The 18729-nt window shown below is 41.1% G+C and overlaps 1 protein-coding gene across 2 annotated transcripts in view; it reads left to right on the top strand.

The window, feature by feature from the left end:
- Window positions 1-5378: 5378 nt before the first annotated feature.
- lrriq1 (leucine-rich repeats and IQ motif containing 1) overlaps window positions 5379-18729 on the top strand; it is a 42816-nt gene continuing 29465 nt past the window's right edge. Inside the window, exons 1-13 of one of the 2 annotated variants that reach the window (XM_052061202.1) lie at window positions 5379-5745; window positions 6366-6462; window positions 6590-6675; window positions 7234-7330; window positions 7427-7524; window positions 7585-7659; window positions 7764-9689; window positions 9954-10106; window positions 10193-10343; window positions 11184-11377; window positions 12907-13037; window positions 13798-13871; window positions 13943-14036. In XM_052061202.1, the coding sequence (XP_051917162.1) occupies window positions 5677-5745; window positions 6366-6462; window positions 6590-6675; window positions 7234-7330; window positions 7427-7524; window positions 7585-7659; window positions 7764-9689; window positions 9954-10106; window positions 10193-10343; window positions 11184-11377; window positions 12907-13037; window positions 13798-13871; window positions 13943-14036 (3245 nt within the window). In that variant the 5' untranslated portion in view covers window positions 5379-5676. The remainder of the gene's footprint in view (window positions 5746-6365; window positions 6463-6589; window positions 6676-7233; window positions 7331-7426; window positions 7525-7584; window positions 7660-7763; window positions 9690-9953; window positions 10107-10192; window positions 10344-11183; window positions 11378-12906; window positions 13038-13797; window positions 13872-13942; window positions 14037-18729) is intronic. The other variant, XM_052061203.1, reaches the window with a different exon arrangement.

Genomic DNA, 18729 nt, shown 5'->3' on the forward strand with positions numbered 1-18729 from the left:
AATCCTGATCATTTGAATTGAATTTAATACAACTTTATTGTCAAATGTGCTGTATGTACAGTATGTGTAACATACAGCACAGATTACGTTTCTTCCCTCTCAACATAAAACAAGAGCAGTCCCTGCGGGTGTCCGCGCTGCCATCGAAAGAAAGTTAACAAAAATGACAAAATAATACAAAATAACACATGAAACACAGATTATCGTGCAATCTTAACTACATTCCTGCATACACTGTGTTGTGTGAAGCAGAAAGAGGAGCGAAACAAAGTGTCCTTTTCACCTTTAGAGCAAAGGCGTCATGCTGCAATGTGCACACGTCTGCGACAAGCTAAGCTTGAAAGCAACAAGAAGCTGTAGCATCCATTAATGAAAAAGAGAGATTATTTCTCTTCTCCTTTCCCATGTAAATCCGCTTCAATTCCAAGCCGCAGTTGTGTTGGGAGATGCAAACATCTAAAACAGGCTGGATGGGGCCTCGCGAGAATCTGACTTGCAATACAATACAGTGCATCCTGATTTATACAGCGCTTTCGCAACAGCCATGGCACTTTACAAAACAGTTAACACAAAATAAAATAATAAACACAACATAGACAGTCGTGCAACCTTAACTGCTTTTCCCTCATACGATTTGTTGTTTGAAGCAGTTCAACATGGAAGAGGAGAGAATCAAAAGTCTCCTTTCACCAGTGGAGCAGAGACCCCTCATGCTCAAAATGTGCATAAGTCTGCTACCCTGCAGAACTGTATATACTGTATATATTTTGTCTTTTTAACACTTACCTGTATGAAAAAAAATGACTAATTTGTTCAATTAGTATTACATCACTTCGATGAACCAAGCAGTTTTAGTGAATTAAGATGATTAAAGCTACATCATGGATTTTGATGATGTAAGAAGTTTGTTTAGTTGTGATTAAAGCAATACAAAAATTAGCTTGGAGTTAACCACCAGTCATACTGGCATACTTTCATGTCCAAAGTATTCCACTTCATTTTTTTCTGATAAATTACACACTTTTCTTTGGCTTATTAATGTATTTCGAAATGTCAATATTGTCATCTTCCTTCAAACATTTCAAAATGAAAGTGTATTCATTATTTGTTGAGAATGAGTCATGGTTTTCATGCTGCTCTTCCTCCAGGCAAAGTGATCTTTTTAGACTTCACACATGCTCAGTGCACTTTGTCTTATGATAAGCGTGGTGGCAAATAGGAATGAACTATTCTATTCCCCCTTAAGGCTAATGTACTTTTTATTTTATTTATTTATTTTTTTTGCACTTGCATCATAAGCTTGATGTGAGATTCCAAGACTATCTAGTGCTGACCTCTGCCAGGGCCACACCTGTTTCCAACATAAGCAGACAGTAAAATAACATATCAGATTTCTGAATAAAAAAACCTGGATGACTTGTAATGCCACAAATTGATTACAATCAAACCTCAACCCCCCCCCCCCCCTCCGTCTCATTTTAATAACTTGCTGTTTCATTTTCTTTTGCATGTCTGTTAACTCACCCCTCCCATCCTGATGTGTTGGAACCACACTGACTGACTGACTGACTAACCAATCTACTGATAGTCATCGAAACAAAACTCCTCACAGCTATCATGCGAAATATAACACAACTTTTAGCCTCACGGAAATCACGCTAACAGCCCGACTGACTAACTAATGTCACATAATTCCTCACAAATAATCATTATATCATGGTAGAAACATCATGCTAACAAGAACATCCCAAAAAAACCCAGAACTTCTTACAGAAAGTTTGTATTTATTAACTAACTAACGAACGTTTTTGTTTTTCCTTGCCCTCCTCCACTCACTCCCTCCTTTAAAAACATTATGGCGACTAATCAAACTAACTAGCACGGCAATAACCAAAAAGCCAATGACTAACTCATTTAGCAGCATTACATAATTCCTCGCAGAAATCGTGTTGAAGAATTAACAGACATAATTCCCAACAGAAATGATTGCAACTAACTGACTGACTCACTAAAACAAATTAGTATTTCGCAGCAATCATGCTAACTACCTGTGATCAAAACAACTCTTAGAATAAGCACTAACTAACTAACTAAGCCAAGTATTGTTCCCACATACATCCTCATTAAGGACCATTGGCACCGTGAACACGTCATTCAGATGTTGTTTATCTGGTGACTGCTGGTACAGAGCGTCACGAAACTGCTGTTTTGATTCAGCCATGACCACAAAACACATACAGAGGCGAGTGGCTTGTGGCATCTCGCTGGGGCGCCTCGTTGAATAGTTGATGGCGTGCTTGTGACTTTGGTAACATGAAGCCCATGGAAAGTTGAGGCGTGTTGTTTTACACTGCGCTTCACAGACACGCTACATCTCAGCTAATGGGAATCACCTGCCATGGAAGCAATGAATCAATGAATGAGTGAGTCAATCAGTCACTGCGAAACTGTAAAACATCTTTGAAAAGAGATTTACATCCCATAAAACAGTCATAAAGTCTCCACAGTAGCATGATCGCAAGTCCCCCCCCCCCCGCCCCCCCAGCATGTCCACACACATTTAGGAACTACATGATATACGTTCATTAATATGCACTGTCACAAAAGCAAATAATTGACCACAGGCTGACCAGACATGGCACATTTTGAAAAAACAGCATACGCCGGAATTTTTGTCACAACAAACATCTGCACAGCATCCTGTAATATTACTTTGATCCTCAGGAGGCTCCATTGAGCGCCTACAAAGTGTCAAACATCATACGTGTTTACTCACAACGTTTTTCTATTCAAAAAAAGCGACAACATCCTGCCCCTGCTGTCCCTAGCTTTGATGGAGTTGATTATTTAGAATATCATTGTGGCACAATAAACTTTGGAGTCGTGGGACATCTAGGCGTTCACTTTGAGCAGAATAAGTTATTTTCATGTCTTCTGGGAAGCCTGCGAACACAGCCCTTCTGCGATAAAGATCAAGAAAACACCAGTTCTATCTAGGTTTTTTTTAGAGCATATACAGGCAAATCAGCATTTAAAGTATATTTCATGATATGTTGCTGTATGTATAGTAAGTATTGCTGCTGTTAAAGTAGCAGTTGTCAGTAACATGAATGCTAATTTCCATTAGCCCATCAAGAACATTTCATGTCATTGAGCTACTGGACTTGCGATCGAAATGACGTAGTTGGAGGAACATTTTGTTGTTTAAATATACAATATTTAATCCTCTTTTTTTTCTTTGCAGCAGTTTTATAATTAACCTTTGAACGGAATGACAAACAGCTTTTAGCAAACAAGCTAACTGATATTAAGCATCAGGTACATTAATCAAGCCATCATAATGCATAGTTAAGAAACATCAGAGTGCTCCTACTGCAAGGCAGATCACAACAAAGGGTGCAATCATCATTACAACACTCATTTCTCTTTTGTGTAATCCATAGCAAAACAAATCATTTTATGTGCCTTTATGGCATATCAATTCATATCATATGTGCATTGCATTTGTGTGGACCGTGTTCCAAGTCCCTCCTTGAAATTGGGTTTGGTGTACACAAATGTTCAGATTGGAAATTATATTCAAATTGGAGGAAATTCCTATTCCTGGCAGTTAACCCATTAACTTATTAATTTATTTCACAATAAATCCATCACATCACCATCACTTCTGTCTTTTGTTCATCTCTTATCATCCGCACCTCACTTTGGGTTCTTAGGCTGCGGCTCAAAAAAATATATATACATACACAAACACCCACCCACACACACACACACTTCTACACATCGTTGGCACAAATGTTGACATCAGAACTGCTAGGTTAACGGCTACAGAAAATACTTAGGTAGTAAAACAGCTATTCAAACACCACTATTGACGGGTGTAGTCTGCTGTGCAAATGTGTGGCTCGTCGTTGTCTGGCCGCTGTCTGTAGGGCCTGCGCTCGGACAAAAGCTGCGTACACCTTGCCCAGTGAGAACTAATTGGAGCAGACAAGGCTTGCTGAGGGAGGCGTTTTTACTGATTCAACTTGCTCCACGGAGCTAAGCAAACATAAGCCATGATCGTTACTGAAGTTGTGCTGCGACGCGAGAGGATATTTAAAATACACTTGTGTTCACAGTAATGGCAGCGGTGTTTTAAAAGAAGTCTGTAAAGCTCAAAATCCTTCACATCGGTCTTCGTTGGAGTCCACCTGAAGCAAAATCTTCAAAGATTTTTCTTGTTGTACAAACGCACTTCCAATGAAGTTGGCACGTTGTGTTAAATATAAATGAAACCATAACAGTGATTACAGATACAGTTTTTATTGACGTTTAACACAAAGTCCCAACTTCATCAGAATTGGGTTTGTACTTTAAATGCAGATGATTATTCCGACCACTGACCATGAACAGGTGCAGACTGTTTGATGTCGTGGCTTGAAGAAAAAATGATATTCCTTTTGTTTTAGTTTCCATGAACATGTCGTTTCCCATCGTATGAAAGGCCAAGGAAGGAGACTGGGTTCCTTGTGGAGGGCCCCAGGGGGGAATGTGGACGGGAAAAGCGGTGTAGGCCCGTTGGAATCTCCTCAAAGTCAAAGTCAGCATGAGTGCAGCGCATTCACTGCGGGAGAGGGGAACAAGGGAAAGGGTCTGCATTGTTCACAGTCCCATTTTTGTTTTGTTGTTGTTGTTGTCTTGTGATTCTCACCTACAGAAGCTGACCCGCATCCGGCCCACCACAATGACCACACAAGCTCACCATTCACCATTGCAGAAGGACAAAAGGCCATAACAAATTGTCAAAAGCTTGGTTTCATGATGTTAGTTAATTAGTTGTAGTAGTTTTGTTTACAGTAATGTTTTTATATGATTTCAATCAATGCAAAAAATAGGACATTTTAGCCCGTTTTTACACTAAAACACCTCAAAAGGGACTAAATAGACTAAAATGCTTTTTGAGAGTTACAATTTGTAAATCCAAGTATTAGTGAAATTCAAAGCGGTGTTTCCCAATGTTTTTAGCCAAGCCACATATTCGGCAATGGAAAAAAAAAATGTCACAAAAAGTGGATACTGTCCCAAGCCATGTACCGTCTGCCATCTAGTGGAAGAGGTTTAATTGTTATGCCTATCGTCATGCGTCAGTGGCATGGAAGATGCTCACAGATCTAGATATTAGGATGAGGGATACAAACAAATACATGTATATTGATATAGATGTAGATACAAACACATTTCCCATTCTACCTGACGATAAAAAAGAAATTAATTTCCTATTGTGTGCGTGTGTGTTTGTCTTTTGTGACTAATTTATCATCTACTGCTCCATAAACTCTTCAGTTACTAAGTTAAGAGATGTTTAGTTAGATTGTTGGAAAACTATATAGTAGTTAACTTATTCAAATCTTTTTTTTGTGAGGTCACGGGTGGAATTCATGAAGCTCCAATTGCTTTTCACGTCAATTGTCCTTTATAATTTTCCGTAGCGGCCGCTGTTGCTTTGGTAACAAGAACTCGTGGAAGTGGACCAAACTTTTTGTTTACGAAGGTAAAATTTCACATGCCCAATGTTCCAGTTTAGCATATACTCCCGGGTGTGGCGCGATTTTTAATATGATTTTTAATGTGTTTTTGGCAACTCGGGTTAGTCAGGTTACTAACTAGTCAGGTTAAAAGAAGTACCGTCACAATATGTCGGAGGTGCTCCTCACCTCCTCCGACACGGAGGAGGAAGACGCCGATGAAGAGTATGAAGAGGAGGTTGGTGTTCATTTAAGTATTTTGAACCACGTTTATTTGTTCACTCGAAAAGGTTGTGAAGGCAATTGTTTCGTGGGGGTGCTAGCATAATGGAAAATACAAATTGAGGCAAAAGTAGGTTTGCTACACGTTTGAACTGAATGAATGTTCAAACGATGAATGAAGAATGGAAGGAAGGAAACATGAATGTTATAAAGAAGGGATGATGGAGGGAAATGAGAAGAAGAGAGGACAAAAAGAAACAAGGACGAAAACGAGGATGTATGACCATAGGTACTGCAGGAACGAGGGAAGAAAGTTCGTCAGTAAGGAAAGCATAATGTCGAGTAGCATTGAAGGAGGGATACAAGGATGGTATGAAAGTAAAGAAATAAGGATGTAAGGAAGGGAGATCGAAAGTACCATGTAGGAAGAAAGGAGAGTAGTGAGTTCAACCTGTTTCATGTGTTGAGTTGTATGGATCTAGCCCAAATAAACAATGCTTTGTTTTGATTGACACCACTTGGCAGGTGTTTCTAATATTTTGAACCCCTCTTGTTGCCAATGAGGTCACCAAAACAACATATTGTGCATATATTGAGGCTTTTTCAATAATCTTAACATCCATTTTGTACCTTCAGGCCTCTGAAGAGATCCCGGCATCACTGCTCAGCTACTTTGAGGCCTCCAGAAGGCGAGCGGCCGCTTGTGAGAAGCTGATCCTGGAGGACCTTGAATGTATGATTTGTACTTAGTTTTCTGTAACTGACACATGCACACTGACAAACAAAACAAAAGAAACCCTAATCGATTGCTAAGCTTCTTTATCTCCAATGATAATACATGAGTATTTGTGTGTTCTCAGATCTGACTGCATCACAATGTAATGAACGACCGGCACGGGCAAATTTTGCTATGGTCGCCAAGGACACAAAGACAATAGATGACACGGTAACTGTCTTTAATTTCATGACCGAGATATAGTTGGCTTAAGTTGACAAGTACACATGTTGAGAATTTTAACTTGTGACTTATTTGAACAGGTTATCACACCTCGTGGTGTTACTCATGTATCAGTTTACGTTGCTTACACTTTGCAGCCCACAGTTTATGTAAAGATATCTGAACTCGTATTTCCCAACCTTCATCACGGCGCATATTTTACAATAGGAAACTCCAACAGAAGACAACAATATGTAAAAGTAAGTTATACAATGTAAACTGAAATAACAATGAGCTCATCTAAATTTACTCACAAATGTACTTACTCAGCTTAAACACAAAGCTAATGCATTGATATTGAATTATTATGCTTGTCAGTAGATGTCGCTGGTATAAATAGATGCACACAAAATAAATGATTATCCCTCAAAACCATCACTGTGCACAGTAGAAAAAACAACCCAGACTACAAAATATGTACTGAAGAAACTGGAGTTCATTCATGAATATTCATGAATAGATTTTCTTCTTGTGTATAGTACATCTGTATGTTTGCCCTTGGTGCAGGCGGACACGTCTGATGAACAAATTGAAGACAACAGCGTTTCCTCTGGCAGTTATGCAGATGAGCAAGAGTTTTCAACGGTGCCCCGCTACCGCCACGGTAAATGGCTTCAGGACTGTCACGGGTCACAAGGCGGCGCCATAGTCCAAGCGGGTTGTCTTTTAATCACATCCTTTTTTTTTTTTTTTTTTTTAGACGTGGTTGGGAGTGAACTGCAGCTGGACATGGAGCGCAGGAGACGAGAGGAGCAAGATTTTGAGAAGGAGTTGCAGAGAATGATGGCGGCGGGAAAGGTCAGTAAAAGAAAGTCTGAGGTAAAACCAGACGCAAAATATTGTGTTTTTCTTTCGCAGCTGCGTCAGAAGGAGGCTGATATGACAGAAGTAAAGGCTCGGGAGGAGCTTGAGCGGGAGTTCCGGCTTCAACAGGTTGATCTCGTCAATAATATCTATGAAGCCAATAATTGAAAACATTATTTCAATATTTGGGTATCAAATTTTGCAAGAGAATGTGCAATGTATCGATCCGACAGGAGCTACTCAATGACATGAAGAGACAAGTGGAGGAGGAGGTGAAAAAGAGGGACGAGGAGCAAAGGCGCTTGGCGCGACGACAGAAAGAAGAGGAAGAGAAGAGGAAAAGGGGACACGATGAAGATAGGTGGAAAATGGTCCAGGGGAAATCGAAGGAGGAGGAGGAGGAAAAGAACGAGAAGAGCAAAGAGGCAAATAGGAAGCAAAGAGTGGAAGAGGAGGAGAGGAGGAAGAAAGCGGAAGAAGTCAAGAGGAGGAAAGAAACCGAAAGTAAACTGGATGTGGAAATGACGAGGAGCACGGAGGAAGACGACAAGAGGAGGAAGCACGTGAGGGAAGAACAAGAAATGAAGGTGAAAAGGGAGGAAGTGGAAGCTCGCAGGAAACAGACAGAGGAAGAGGAAAAGAGGAGGACCAATGAAGACGACGAGGGGCACAAACAGCTGCAGGAAGAACCGACGACGAACAAGGAAGAAGAAGAGAGACGGAAAAAAGCAGAAAGGAAGCTGAAGGAAGAAAAGGAAATGGAAGAGGACAAGAGGAAACTGGCAGACAGGAGGGGAAAAGTGGAAAAAAGGAGGAAGGAGCGGGAAGAGGAGATAGCAAACTGGGGGGAAGGGGAAAAGAGCAAACAGGAGGCAGAGGTGATGCAAATGCAAGAGGAGGTGATGGGAAAGAAGGAGGGTGAAAAAGGGACGAACAAAAAGGCAGTCGGCAAACGACAGGAGGAGGAGGGAAAGGTGAGGAGATTTGTGGAGAAAGAGGAGACAAAGGGGAGAGCAATTGAGGATGACGAAAAGAAAACGAGAGGTGAGCCCATGAAAGAAAGGAGCCAGGAAAAGGAAAAGAGGAACAAAGAAGCTGGAAGAAAGAAGGAAGAGAAAGCAAAGGGGAAGAAAGAGGAGGAAGGAAATGAGAGGAGCCAGCAAACGGAAGAAGAAGCGAGCAGTCAGATGAAGGATGCGGAAGTGGAAATGAGGAGAAAGCGGGAGGAAATGGAAAAGAGGATAGCGGAGGAAGTGAAAAAAGATTTCGAGCAAGAGTGTGAGAAAAAGGGAGAGAGGAGGAGAATAGAAGAGGAAGAGGAGAGTGACAGGATGGGGCGAGGAGAAGAGAGAATGGATAAGATGGAGGCTGGGGGCACCGAGTGTGAAGAAAGGAGGAAAAAGATCGAGGAGGTAGATGTGAAGAAAAAGAGCAACGTCGAGGCAGAGACAAAGTGGAAAGAAGACGAGGAGACGAGAACCGGCGAGGAAGAAGGCAGGGCGAGGGCCAACGAGGATTATGACCGACGGAGCTGCGAGAAAGAAAACCAGAGGACTGAGGAAGTTGAAAAGAGGAAGCAAAATGAGGAAGGAGGGAGAAGTGAGGAGCTACAACGACAATGTGCAGAGGAAGAGGAGAGGAGGAAGAGTGATGACACAAGCATGAGGAAAGTGAAAGAGAAAATGGAGGTGAAGGAGAGGATGGGCCCGGATGAAAAACTACTGGAGGAGGAGAAAAGTGAGGAGCAAAGGATGAAGCAGAAGGAGGAGAAGATGACCGGGAGGAGGGACGAAGAGGAGAGAAGAAACACCAAAAAGAGCGACGAGAGCGCAGACGAGGAGAACAAAGAACTTTGGACTAAAAACCAACAGCAAAGAGATGCGAGCGATCCGAACATTCGTCGGAGCGTCGCTGAGAATATCCACGACAACATTCACCGCAACTCCTCATGCCAATCCCGCCTCTCCCGGCTGATGGATCAGAGGAGACTTTCTTGGATGAAAGTACGCGTCCCCTGGTCGGAAATGGAAAACAGGAGCAGGCGCACCAGTTCTTTCGCATCCAGGAGAGAATCCAGGAGGTCCGGCCAGGACCGCGACCTTCCTCCGCTTTGTCCCAAGGCGCTGCTCCGGGCTGCAGGCAGGGACTCCCTGCAGGAGGTATGCCACTTGAAGTCCTTTTTCCACCAAGACCAACACTTCAATTTGTGCTATTGCGTACATATAGCCATAGAGAAAAAAAGAAAAGCAGAATTTTTTTTTCCGCAGTTAATTTTTCCACGTCGTCCCACCAATTCTGTGTCGTTGCCTTTCAACACAAGACGGTAAACTTTAAGAGCGCCTCTCAAGGAATCCGAGGATACTTCTAATAGTATGGAAATAGGGAAAATGCCTGAAATGGTGATTCCGTTTTATGTCTTCCAGGTAACCATCTTGGTTCTGGAGGACTTGGCAGGTTGCAGTTTATGCACACTGGCTCAGTGTACGCGACTCCAGTCTCTGACGATGAGAAGATGCGGGCTGAAGGCCTTGGAAGGAATCAGCCGGTTAGCGGATCTGTGCTACGTCGACGTGCCGGTGAGCGTTCGGTTGGCCATCTTGAAATGTCAAAGCAAAGATGTCAGTTTGATTTATTATTATTATAATATTTTTTTGGGTGGCAGGAAAACGAGATCTCGAGATTGGACTGTGAGGATATGACGGGCCTGAGAGTTCTTAAAATGAGCTGCAACAAACTGACGTCCATTCACGGTTTAAACGGCGCAGAGAACCTGCGCATTCTAGAACTTTCGCACAACTCCATTGCACGCATTGGTAATCACTGCTTTTGCTGAGAGCAATTTTACAATGAAAATAGTTTGCATAAAACCTTTGTCAATTGGTCCTTTATATCAATTCACACCCAAATTTAAACGATTTTGCAACGACCCCCTTTTCACTGCCCTAGAAACTTCAAGCAGTTATTTCTATGCCTTCATCTCATCACCAACAAACAAACGACAGTCTGGATGAGCGCTATTTAAAACTTTTAACGGTCACATTTTGATCAGGTTCAAACACAATTCGTTTTTTTATGGCTTACAAAAGGTTTTGATGAGCAATGCCTCTAATTCTCCATGAGGGGGCAGCATTACCTGAGTATGCCTGTGCTTTGCTCACCTTGAGAAAATGACGTAATTTGAGTAATCACTTTTAGACCCTTAAATGTGCACCTGTGGTTGTCAGAAGGAAAAATACAGACGGTTTGCAATACCACTATGCTTAGCCTGATATTTTTATTTTTTTGTATTTTAACCCCTGAAAAGCCAAGATTTTTCTCTTTTTTAATTGGAAGAAAAACAGACAAAACAATCTCTTCTAATTTCTACAGATTACATATAAAAGAGTATTAATGTGAGGTTCTAAGAATCCCAACACACCCTCAAAACGGTGTGGCAAAAAAAAAAAATATTCCCGTTGGAAATATGTTTTCAATCCCATATTTATTTTCAATGAATTTAGACCACTCTCTGTCAATGGTTAATTTTACATTAGAGCAACAGATGCCGCTACTTACTCTCATTCAAAGCATGCAGCAAAATTACACCCCTGTTAACATTTTCGCGAATGAAATTATAATTGAGTGTTACGATTGTTGTCCTTCTCATCTTCTAGCTGGTCTCGACTCTTTGAGGAGACTACAGCGCTTGTCTCTGGACCACAACCGGCTCGTGAGTACAAAAGGGCTGAAGGACGTCTGCACCCTGCTGCACCTCGACTGCTCCTACAACCACCTGGCTAGTGTGGAGGGTCTGGAAAGCAACGTTCTGCTCCGCACGTTGGACCTGACCTCCAACAGCCTCAGCGAGGTCATATACATTGTATTACATACGGTAATATTACGGTTTGAAAATTAAAAATAATTCCTATTTTTACATAAAATTTTGACAATTATTCATATTAAATGTACTTTAGCATTTTTTACACATTGTGAAAGCAGAATTTGAAAATACTGTGAAGCACAAACACATTTATTACAATTTAAAAATAAATACAATACAATACAATACATGCTGATTTATACAGCGCTTTTACAACAGCGGCAGCTGTAACAAAGCGCTTAACAAAACAGTTAAGATCAAGGAAAATAATAAACACAACACATAACATAAAACACGGACAGTCGTGCAGTCCTAACCACTCTTTCGTCACACGCTTTGTTGTTTGAAGCATTTAGAGATGAAAGAGGAGAGAATCAAAGTGTCCGTTAACCAGTGGATCAGAGACGTCATGCTCAAAATGTGCACACGTCGGCTACAAGCTAAGTTTCAAAGTCAACAAGAAGCTGTAGCATCCATTGACGAAAAAAGAGATTGGTTCACTTCTCCTGTCCCATGGAAATCCATTTCAATTCCAAGCGGCGACTCACGGTTTCAAATACGCATCGGCGCACTGCGCCAACGCTCCTCTCTCCTCATCCTCAACTTCAGGAGCCATCCATCCAGCCGCACCAACGGCAACTGTCCAACAGCACCGACACAGCCACTGAACAAAACGGGGTTGTGAAAAATGCTGCCCATTACAGACGCAAAAAAACACAAGCACCCCATGTCTGTCCAGCACCGACAGTCAATGACGCTGACATTCCTCCCAATCAAAATCTGTGCTGGTACAGGCGTGCTGCCGAGAAGGCGCAACCACCAAGCACAGATACTTCTCCTTTGAGAATCCATATCGGTCCATATCAGGTCCACATGATGAAACAACAAAACAAAAGACAAAAACACCCAAAAAGAACAAAAAAGCAAGGCTCTTGAAGAGCACTTGCCGAAGGCTGCCTACTCGGGTGCCATCTTGGGGGGGAAAAAAAAAATCAAGGTAAATTTGTCAGTGGCACACAATGACTTTCAACTATGAGAAAACAAGTTGAAAAAGCCACCTACATAATTTTTTAAATACGACAATTTCCTATTGTACGAATTAAAATAAATTAATGTGTAAAAACCATTCAAAATGGATGATTTTTTTTGCTTATTGCAATTTAAAAATGAATAAATTAGTTCAAATAAACATTTTGTCAATATTTACTTAATGAGGCTTTGTATAGAGAAGAAACAGTCAAATAATTTGTTTATGATGTCATTTTACAATGACGCAGCATTTGAAAAAGTATCAAAATCAAACTTTCAAAACAATAACTGGGCAGTAGTGTAATTCCAAGCCAAACACAAGAACATATTAGTAGTCTAATCACTTCATAAAACGCTGCTTTTCTGTCCGGCCGGACCATCTGACATTGATGGATGGACCCCACTTAGCAGCAGCCCGCTAACATTGTTGTAACCCCCCGAGGGTGCTTGTCGTTAAGTGACAACTGGGATGTGTTTCTCCACTCCAGCCGCCCGCTCTGCAAGACCACGTCCTCCTCGGGGAGCTGCACATGGATGACAACAGCCTGGCCTCCCTGCGCCACCTTTTCAGTGCCTCGTGGTTGCCGCAGTTGCACACGCTTACGCTGGCGCACAACAGGTAATCCAGACCGTGATGGAGAATAATCTAAACATTTTCACTTACGGGCCGTAGCGTTAGTTATGCACTCAATTGAGAACTGAAACAAAAATACTACCATTGCAAACCTAAAAATGCAATTTTTTATTTATGAATTGAACAATATGAAGGATTTGTATCATGGCATTTTAAAAAGTTTTGTGAAATGCTTTAATATTTTCGGTTGTTTTTTTTTCTGCTTTTTTTTCCCTAAATCACCTGAAACAGGAAACATCTACCGACTGGTGTTTTTGCATTTATTATGCAAATTATTGTTATTAAAATGATTTTTTAAAATAATAAATAAATTATAGTTGACTTCTGTTCATTTTTTTTCCCTGGGAAGAAATTAAAAAGCCATAATATTTTGTGATAGGTATCCTTCCATCTATTTGTAGTGGATATAAATCTCCATTTATCAACTGTGATATGTAAACACGTTTGATGCATGTATACAGTATCTGGATATGTGTATATACAGCAATGTTATACATCCTTACGTGTCTAAAGCTTGAAAATGTCTTGAAGTATTTGAATCACACCGAGAGCCGTTTCTAATATTCTGACTCTCTCACAAAGCGTGATGTAGTACACTGTAAACTCCAAGCGCAATAATAAACATGGAATGAATAGCTCTTGACTGACAGAGTCAATCAAAAGTGAAAACAGAGGTTAGGAGGTTTGCGCCTCATGAGATTGTGTACTTAATTGTTCTTAAAATGTGCTTCTTTGTGCGTTCAAGGCTCACGCACCTGCCTGACATGTCTGTTGCTGTATCGTTAGCGAACCTGGACCTGCGTTTCAACTGTCTGTCAGGTAATTAAGCTTTAAATTGCAAACATCAAAACCAATACTTCCCGCCTAATGAGCAAAAATTGTCTCCTAAGATGTGCAGGACGTGTGTCGCAGCCTGGAAGGTTGCTGTTCCTTGGATGAGGTACACCTTGCTGGGAATCCTCTCCAGCGGGAGAGCAGCTGGAGGTGAGAAGACTGCGAAAAAAATTTGACGCGCAATGAAAAATCTCCTGCGGACTGCTCAGGGTGATTTGTCAAAGTAGCACATTCCTGGAATTTCTTAGAATTTTTGGGATCAATGAAGTATCGAGCGACATTCCAGCTGGAAGTCCAGAGCTTGCCGCCACCGATGTTCTGTGGAACATGCTGTGACTTTCCTTATCCCCCACCCCCAATCATTCCAGTCTCTCAAATAACCTCAACATTCCTTCATTCGCATGTACTTTCCGGCATTAGTGCTGTACTTATGCGCAGACACCAATGGAGCTCGGGAAAAAAATTGTATTGTGTAAATGCAGAACAACAATTTCCATATTAAACTCATCCTTCCGTAGTTCTGTGCTTATTCAATTATTAATAAAACCATTTTCACTTCCAAATATTCACCATATTCTGTCTACTAAGATCTTTTTCACATTCTTCAAATTCCCACTGTTTTTAGTATCCCACATTTCCCGAGACAAAATTCCCAAATCAATGTAGAATTTCTGTTAATCCTTCCACATGTCTAATCCAATGAAAACCATTCCAACTTCAAAATGCTCATCTTGTGAGCTATTTTTCACATTTTAAAGATTTCTATTTGTATAATTTTTATGTTACATTTAGTTGACATTTTTCCTCCTCATTCCACATTTCTCCACCATTTTCAAGGATTACAACTTCAAAATGTTCAACTCATTCAGGTTAGATTCGGGTGACTATTTTGCCATATTTTACTGACGGTTAGCATACCAGCACATGCGCAGTTACCATTAGAAATAGTACATGGATACAAGACGTTAAATCTCCCTTTATCGCACTAATTTGAACTATTTTCATTATATTAGGACTATAATTCAGTATTTTTAAATTTCACAACCCTCACATTGTACATTTTACATCGCTTAATACTTTGCCGTTTCAGTTCGAAGTCACCTCTGCACCATTGAAGGGAAATTAATTACTGCAGGAATTGCCTTCTCAAAATTTCTATGAGTTTATGTGGTAAATATGCACAGAAGGCTTCTCTGGGACTGTCTTGGTGACCAAAAAAGGATTCACAAACCATTCTGTAATGGCAGCAGGTCCAAAAGAAGTTAGAGTAAACTTGGACTACCTTCCAAAAAAGCCATTAATGCTTGGCCTAGGTGTAATTGCGTTACAGATTTGTTTTTTTTTCTTGTCTCTAAGAGCAAACTCGAGGAGCTACACACAAGCGGTACAACTTTGCTCAAGGATTCCGACTCCTTAGTGTCTCAAAGGCGACATATTATGCAATGTTTTCCACTGATTAAAACATTTCCCTGGTGTCTCAATAAAACGTCACTGACATTTTTCCGTCAAAATCAACACCAGATTAAAGAATTACGGAACACTTAACATTAATTATATCACAGTCCCATTGCTTCAGTCTCATACAATTGCCAAGTACAGCTTTTGTTACCATGGTACCTGGTTCCTTACTGTTGCCAAATTGAAAACTATGGACCTTATTTACTAAGATCCCAAATAGTCGGTGCTAAATAACTTTTTCTTGCTAATAGATTACAGATTGCTTGAGTGTTTGATGCACTTCAGATTCCGTAGCTCTGATGGTTTTCACCTTGGAACACCGCAAGCGCAACATGAGGTTTGCAAGAGTCAGTGGAAGAAGCAAACAAACTTATTTCTGAGTTACAGAAAAGAAATTGATCGCTCCTATAAGTTTGGCGGAGCCAGTAGCTGCATAGAAGCCATGTTTTATTTGATTTAACTTTCCGCGTGTGGAAAATCGATGTACTCTATGTGCCCATCCTGTGTAATATTACATTTAAAATTTGGGATCGCACACCTGGAAAATCGCTGCGGGAGAAGCCAGAGCCACTTGTCTTTGTTGTACTGAAATGATCCATACACCCAGAAATGCAGATTTGAATGGAGTTTTGTCAGGTGATCTGGCATGACTCCTTCTTGTGACTGGGGCCTAGTATTGTATTGTAAGTCATTAGATCATTCAGAAGCCTCAAAATTGCATTGCTGAGTGGCAAATAAGTTGTTCTTCTTTTTCTAAAATGTTTACCCAAGCAGAAACGTTCTCCCCGCCTCCTCTCATTTTACCTGCACAACGCTGGCAATGCTTTGCCTGCCCCTTTGACCTGCCTTTCAGCCTCAATTGTTTAAAAAGAGGCGGCCCCGTAGTCCAATGGTTAGCGCGTCGGCTTCACAGTGCAGAGGTACCGGGTTCGATTCCAGCTCCGGCCTCCCTGTGTGGAGTTTGCATGTTCTCCCCGGGCCTGCGTGGGTTTTCTCCGGGTGCTCCGGTTTCCTCCCACGTTCCAAAAACATGCGTGGCAGGCTGATTGAACACTCCAAATTGTCCCTAGGTGTGAGTGTGAGCGTGAATGGTTGTTTGTCTCTGTGTGCCCTGTGATTGGCTGGCAACCGATTCAGGGTGTTCCCCGCCTACTGCCCGAAGACGGCTGGGATAGGCTCCAGCACCCCCCGCGACCCTAGTGATGATCAAGCGATTCGGAAAATGGATGGATGGATGTTTAAAAAGAAACACATCAACTGTCACAATTTATCTCTTACATTGATTGGCACATACACATTCTGTACATACAGCTGACACAGTTTTAGGCAATATTAAAATACTTACATTTTTTGTGACTTTTTTACTACCTACGCTTCATTGTTCAAACAATTAAAAAGTTGATTTTTCTCTAAAATATGGAAAACTAAAAAGCTAGCTTTTCCCCCTTGCGATGAACTGAAAGTGACCTCCTCCGATGCCTAAAAGTGGAATTTACACTTTGTATTTCCACTCGCCTGTCTTTCATCCAGAGCCAGCGAAAACAGTGACAAGCATTGGGAATCTCATCACCGCAGAGGAAAACACTGATCCCGATAAATTTAGCTTCCACCTTAAGAGCCGGCTTTTCTGGAGGAAAGTCCTTGCTGTGTGAAATATGGTAAGAGGGAGGATGTGGATGATATTCAGTAGTGTGCGAAAGTCTCAGATGTGTTGTTTTGACAATGCTACGCTAACTCGGCAGGCCAACAACTCAGGAAAGCGCAGACCGCCTGGGAAATGAAAGAAAAAAAAGTATCTTGTTTTTTATTTGTCATCCGTTTCTAGCGAGCAAGCTATTCCCTGGTTCATGGAGAATGGCAAACAGATGGGCGCTACCATTATTATTTGTTATATAGTCATAACATAATCACGTGCAATGTAACATTATGATTATTGTAGGCAAAACATTGCGATATATCACAAGTTACAAACCCAAATTTGTGACAGCGGTTACTACAGTGGACGGCTTATCATGTTATCAGGTTACAGGGTGCATGAAAGGGTTAAAACCGAATAACCTGCAAAGTTCAGTGGAATTTTTATCTCATTTTTGAAATCCTTCATTTATCCTGTGTCCCCAAAAACTTGACATATTTTGTTAGATGTCAAGATATTTGCAGGCGCTCTGCCCCCCCCGCCCCCCACATATTTGCTGTATTGTGATATCAGCAATTTTAGTGATGGTAAGACATTGCCATTTTATTGTACTCACGAGTTACTATGTGCTTGCTACACTAGTCTGCCCTCACCAAAAATGAAATGGTTCCTCTTGACTTGTCCTCATAAATGTCAGTTCAACAAATTGTTTCTTCATCCAAATCAAATATTGCACGGTAATCCTTTTTTTTCATTGTTATGTTTTTTTTTTATCCAGATCCTAACCACAAATTTCCCTTGACGAAAGGAAATCCCTTTTTAAATTTGTCCAATGTTGTTTTTTTTTTTCAATGTCGAAATGACAAGAAATAATGAGGATGAGATTTTTCGCAGGGAGTCGCGCACTCCCCACCTCAGTGTGCTCATATGAGGTCGGACAGGGTTTTATTTATTTAGATTTGGTACTACGTTTGAAGAGTGCCAGACATCATGCCCGCAGGCGTGCAACAGAATCCCCATCTGTGTCAGCGAGACAAAAACACCGTCAGACTGTGGCGGACGACATCAAGCTGTCAATCAACATCACCGAGGAAGTTCTGGGAAATAAAAGTCCTGTGTTTAATGTTGTTGAACTAAAAGCAGCCTTTCCCCAAAAATGTTAAGACCGCCTTTGAGGTGCACCGCCTATCCCCTGCACACATCCTTAAAAAAAAAAGCCTATTTGTAGGCATCATGTTTAATCACGGGAACATTTAATGCAAAAAAAACATAAAAATAAATTGCCTGACCACCCACAAGTCCCAACTTAGAAAATGACTTATTTCTCGTTTTAATTTAATATTGTAGAACATAAATCTGCTCTCTCCGAACGTCTTTAAGCCATGCACCACCTTCAATATCCCGCCAATGTTGGTGTACACCCTGAGAGGATCAATTTTCTGATCTGGAGTACCCAGAGAAAAGCCACACAGGCACGTGGAGAACATGCAAGCTCCACACAGGAATCAAATGTGCTAAACAGTTGACCACCGTGTCACCCCCATTTTGTTCACTGATGTTTAAAACCTGTCTGTTTTTTTTGTTTTTTGGTTGAACGCAAGGAATAATCCTTGAAAATTTGAAGAAAGTTGACAGAATTGATTTGGGCACACTTTTGAAGATTTAAAGATCATAACTGAGTAGCCCGGTGGAGAGTGGTTAGTGCATTGACCTCACGTTGTAGAGGTACTGGGTTCGGTTGCACCTCCG

This window comes from Hippocampus zosterae, chromosome 3 (genome assembly GCF_025434085.1).
Source record: "Hippocampus zosterae strain Florida chromosome 3, ASM2543408v3, whole genome shotgun sequence".
Classification (NCBI taxonomy): Eukaryota; Metazoa; Chordata; class Actinopteri; order Syngnathiformes; family Syngnathidae; genus Hippocampus; species Hippocampus zosterae.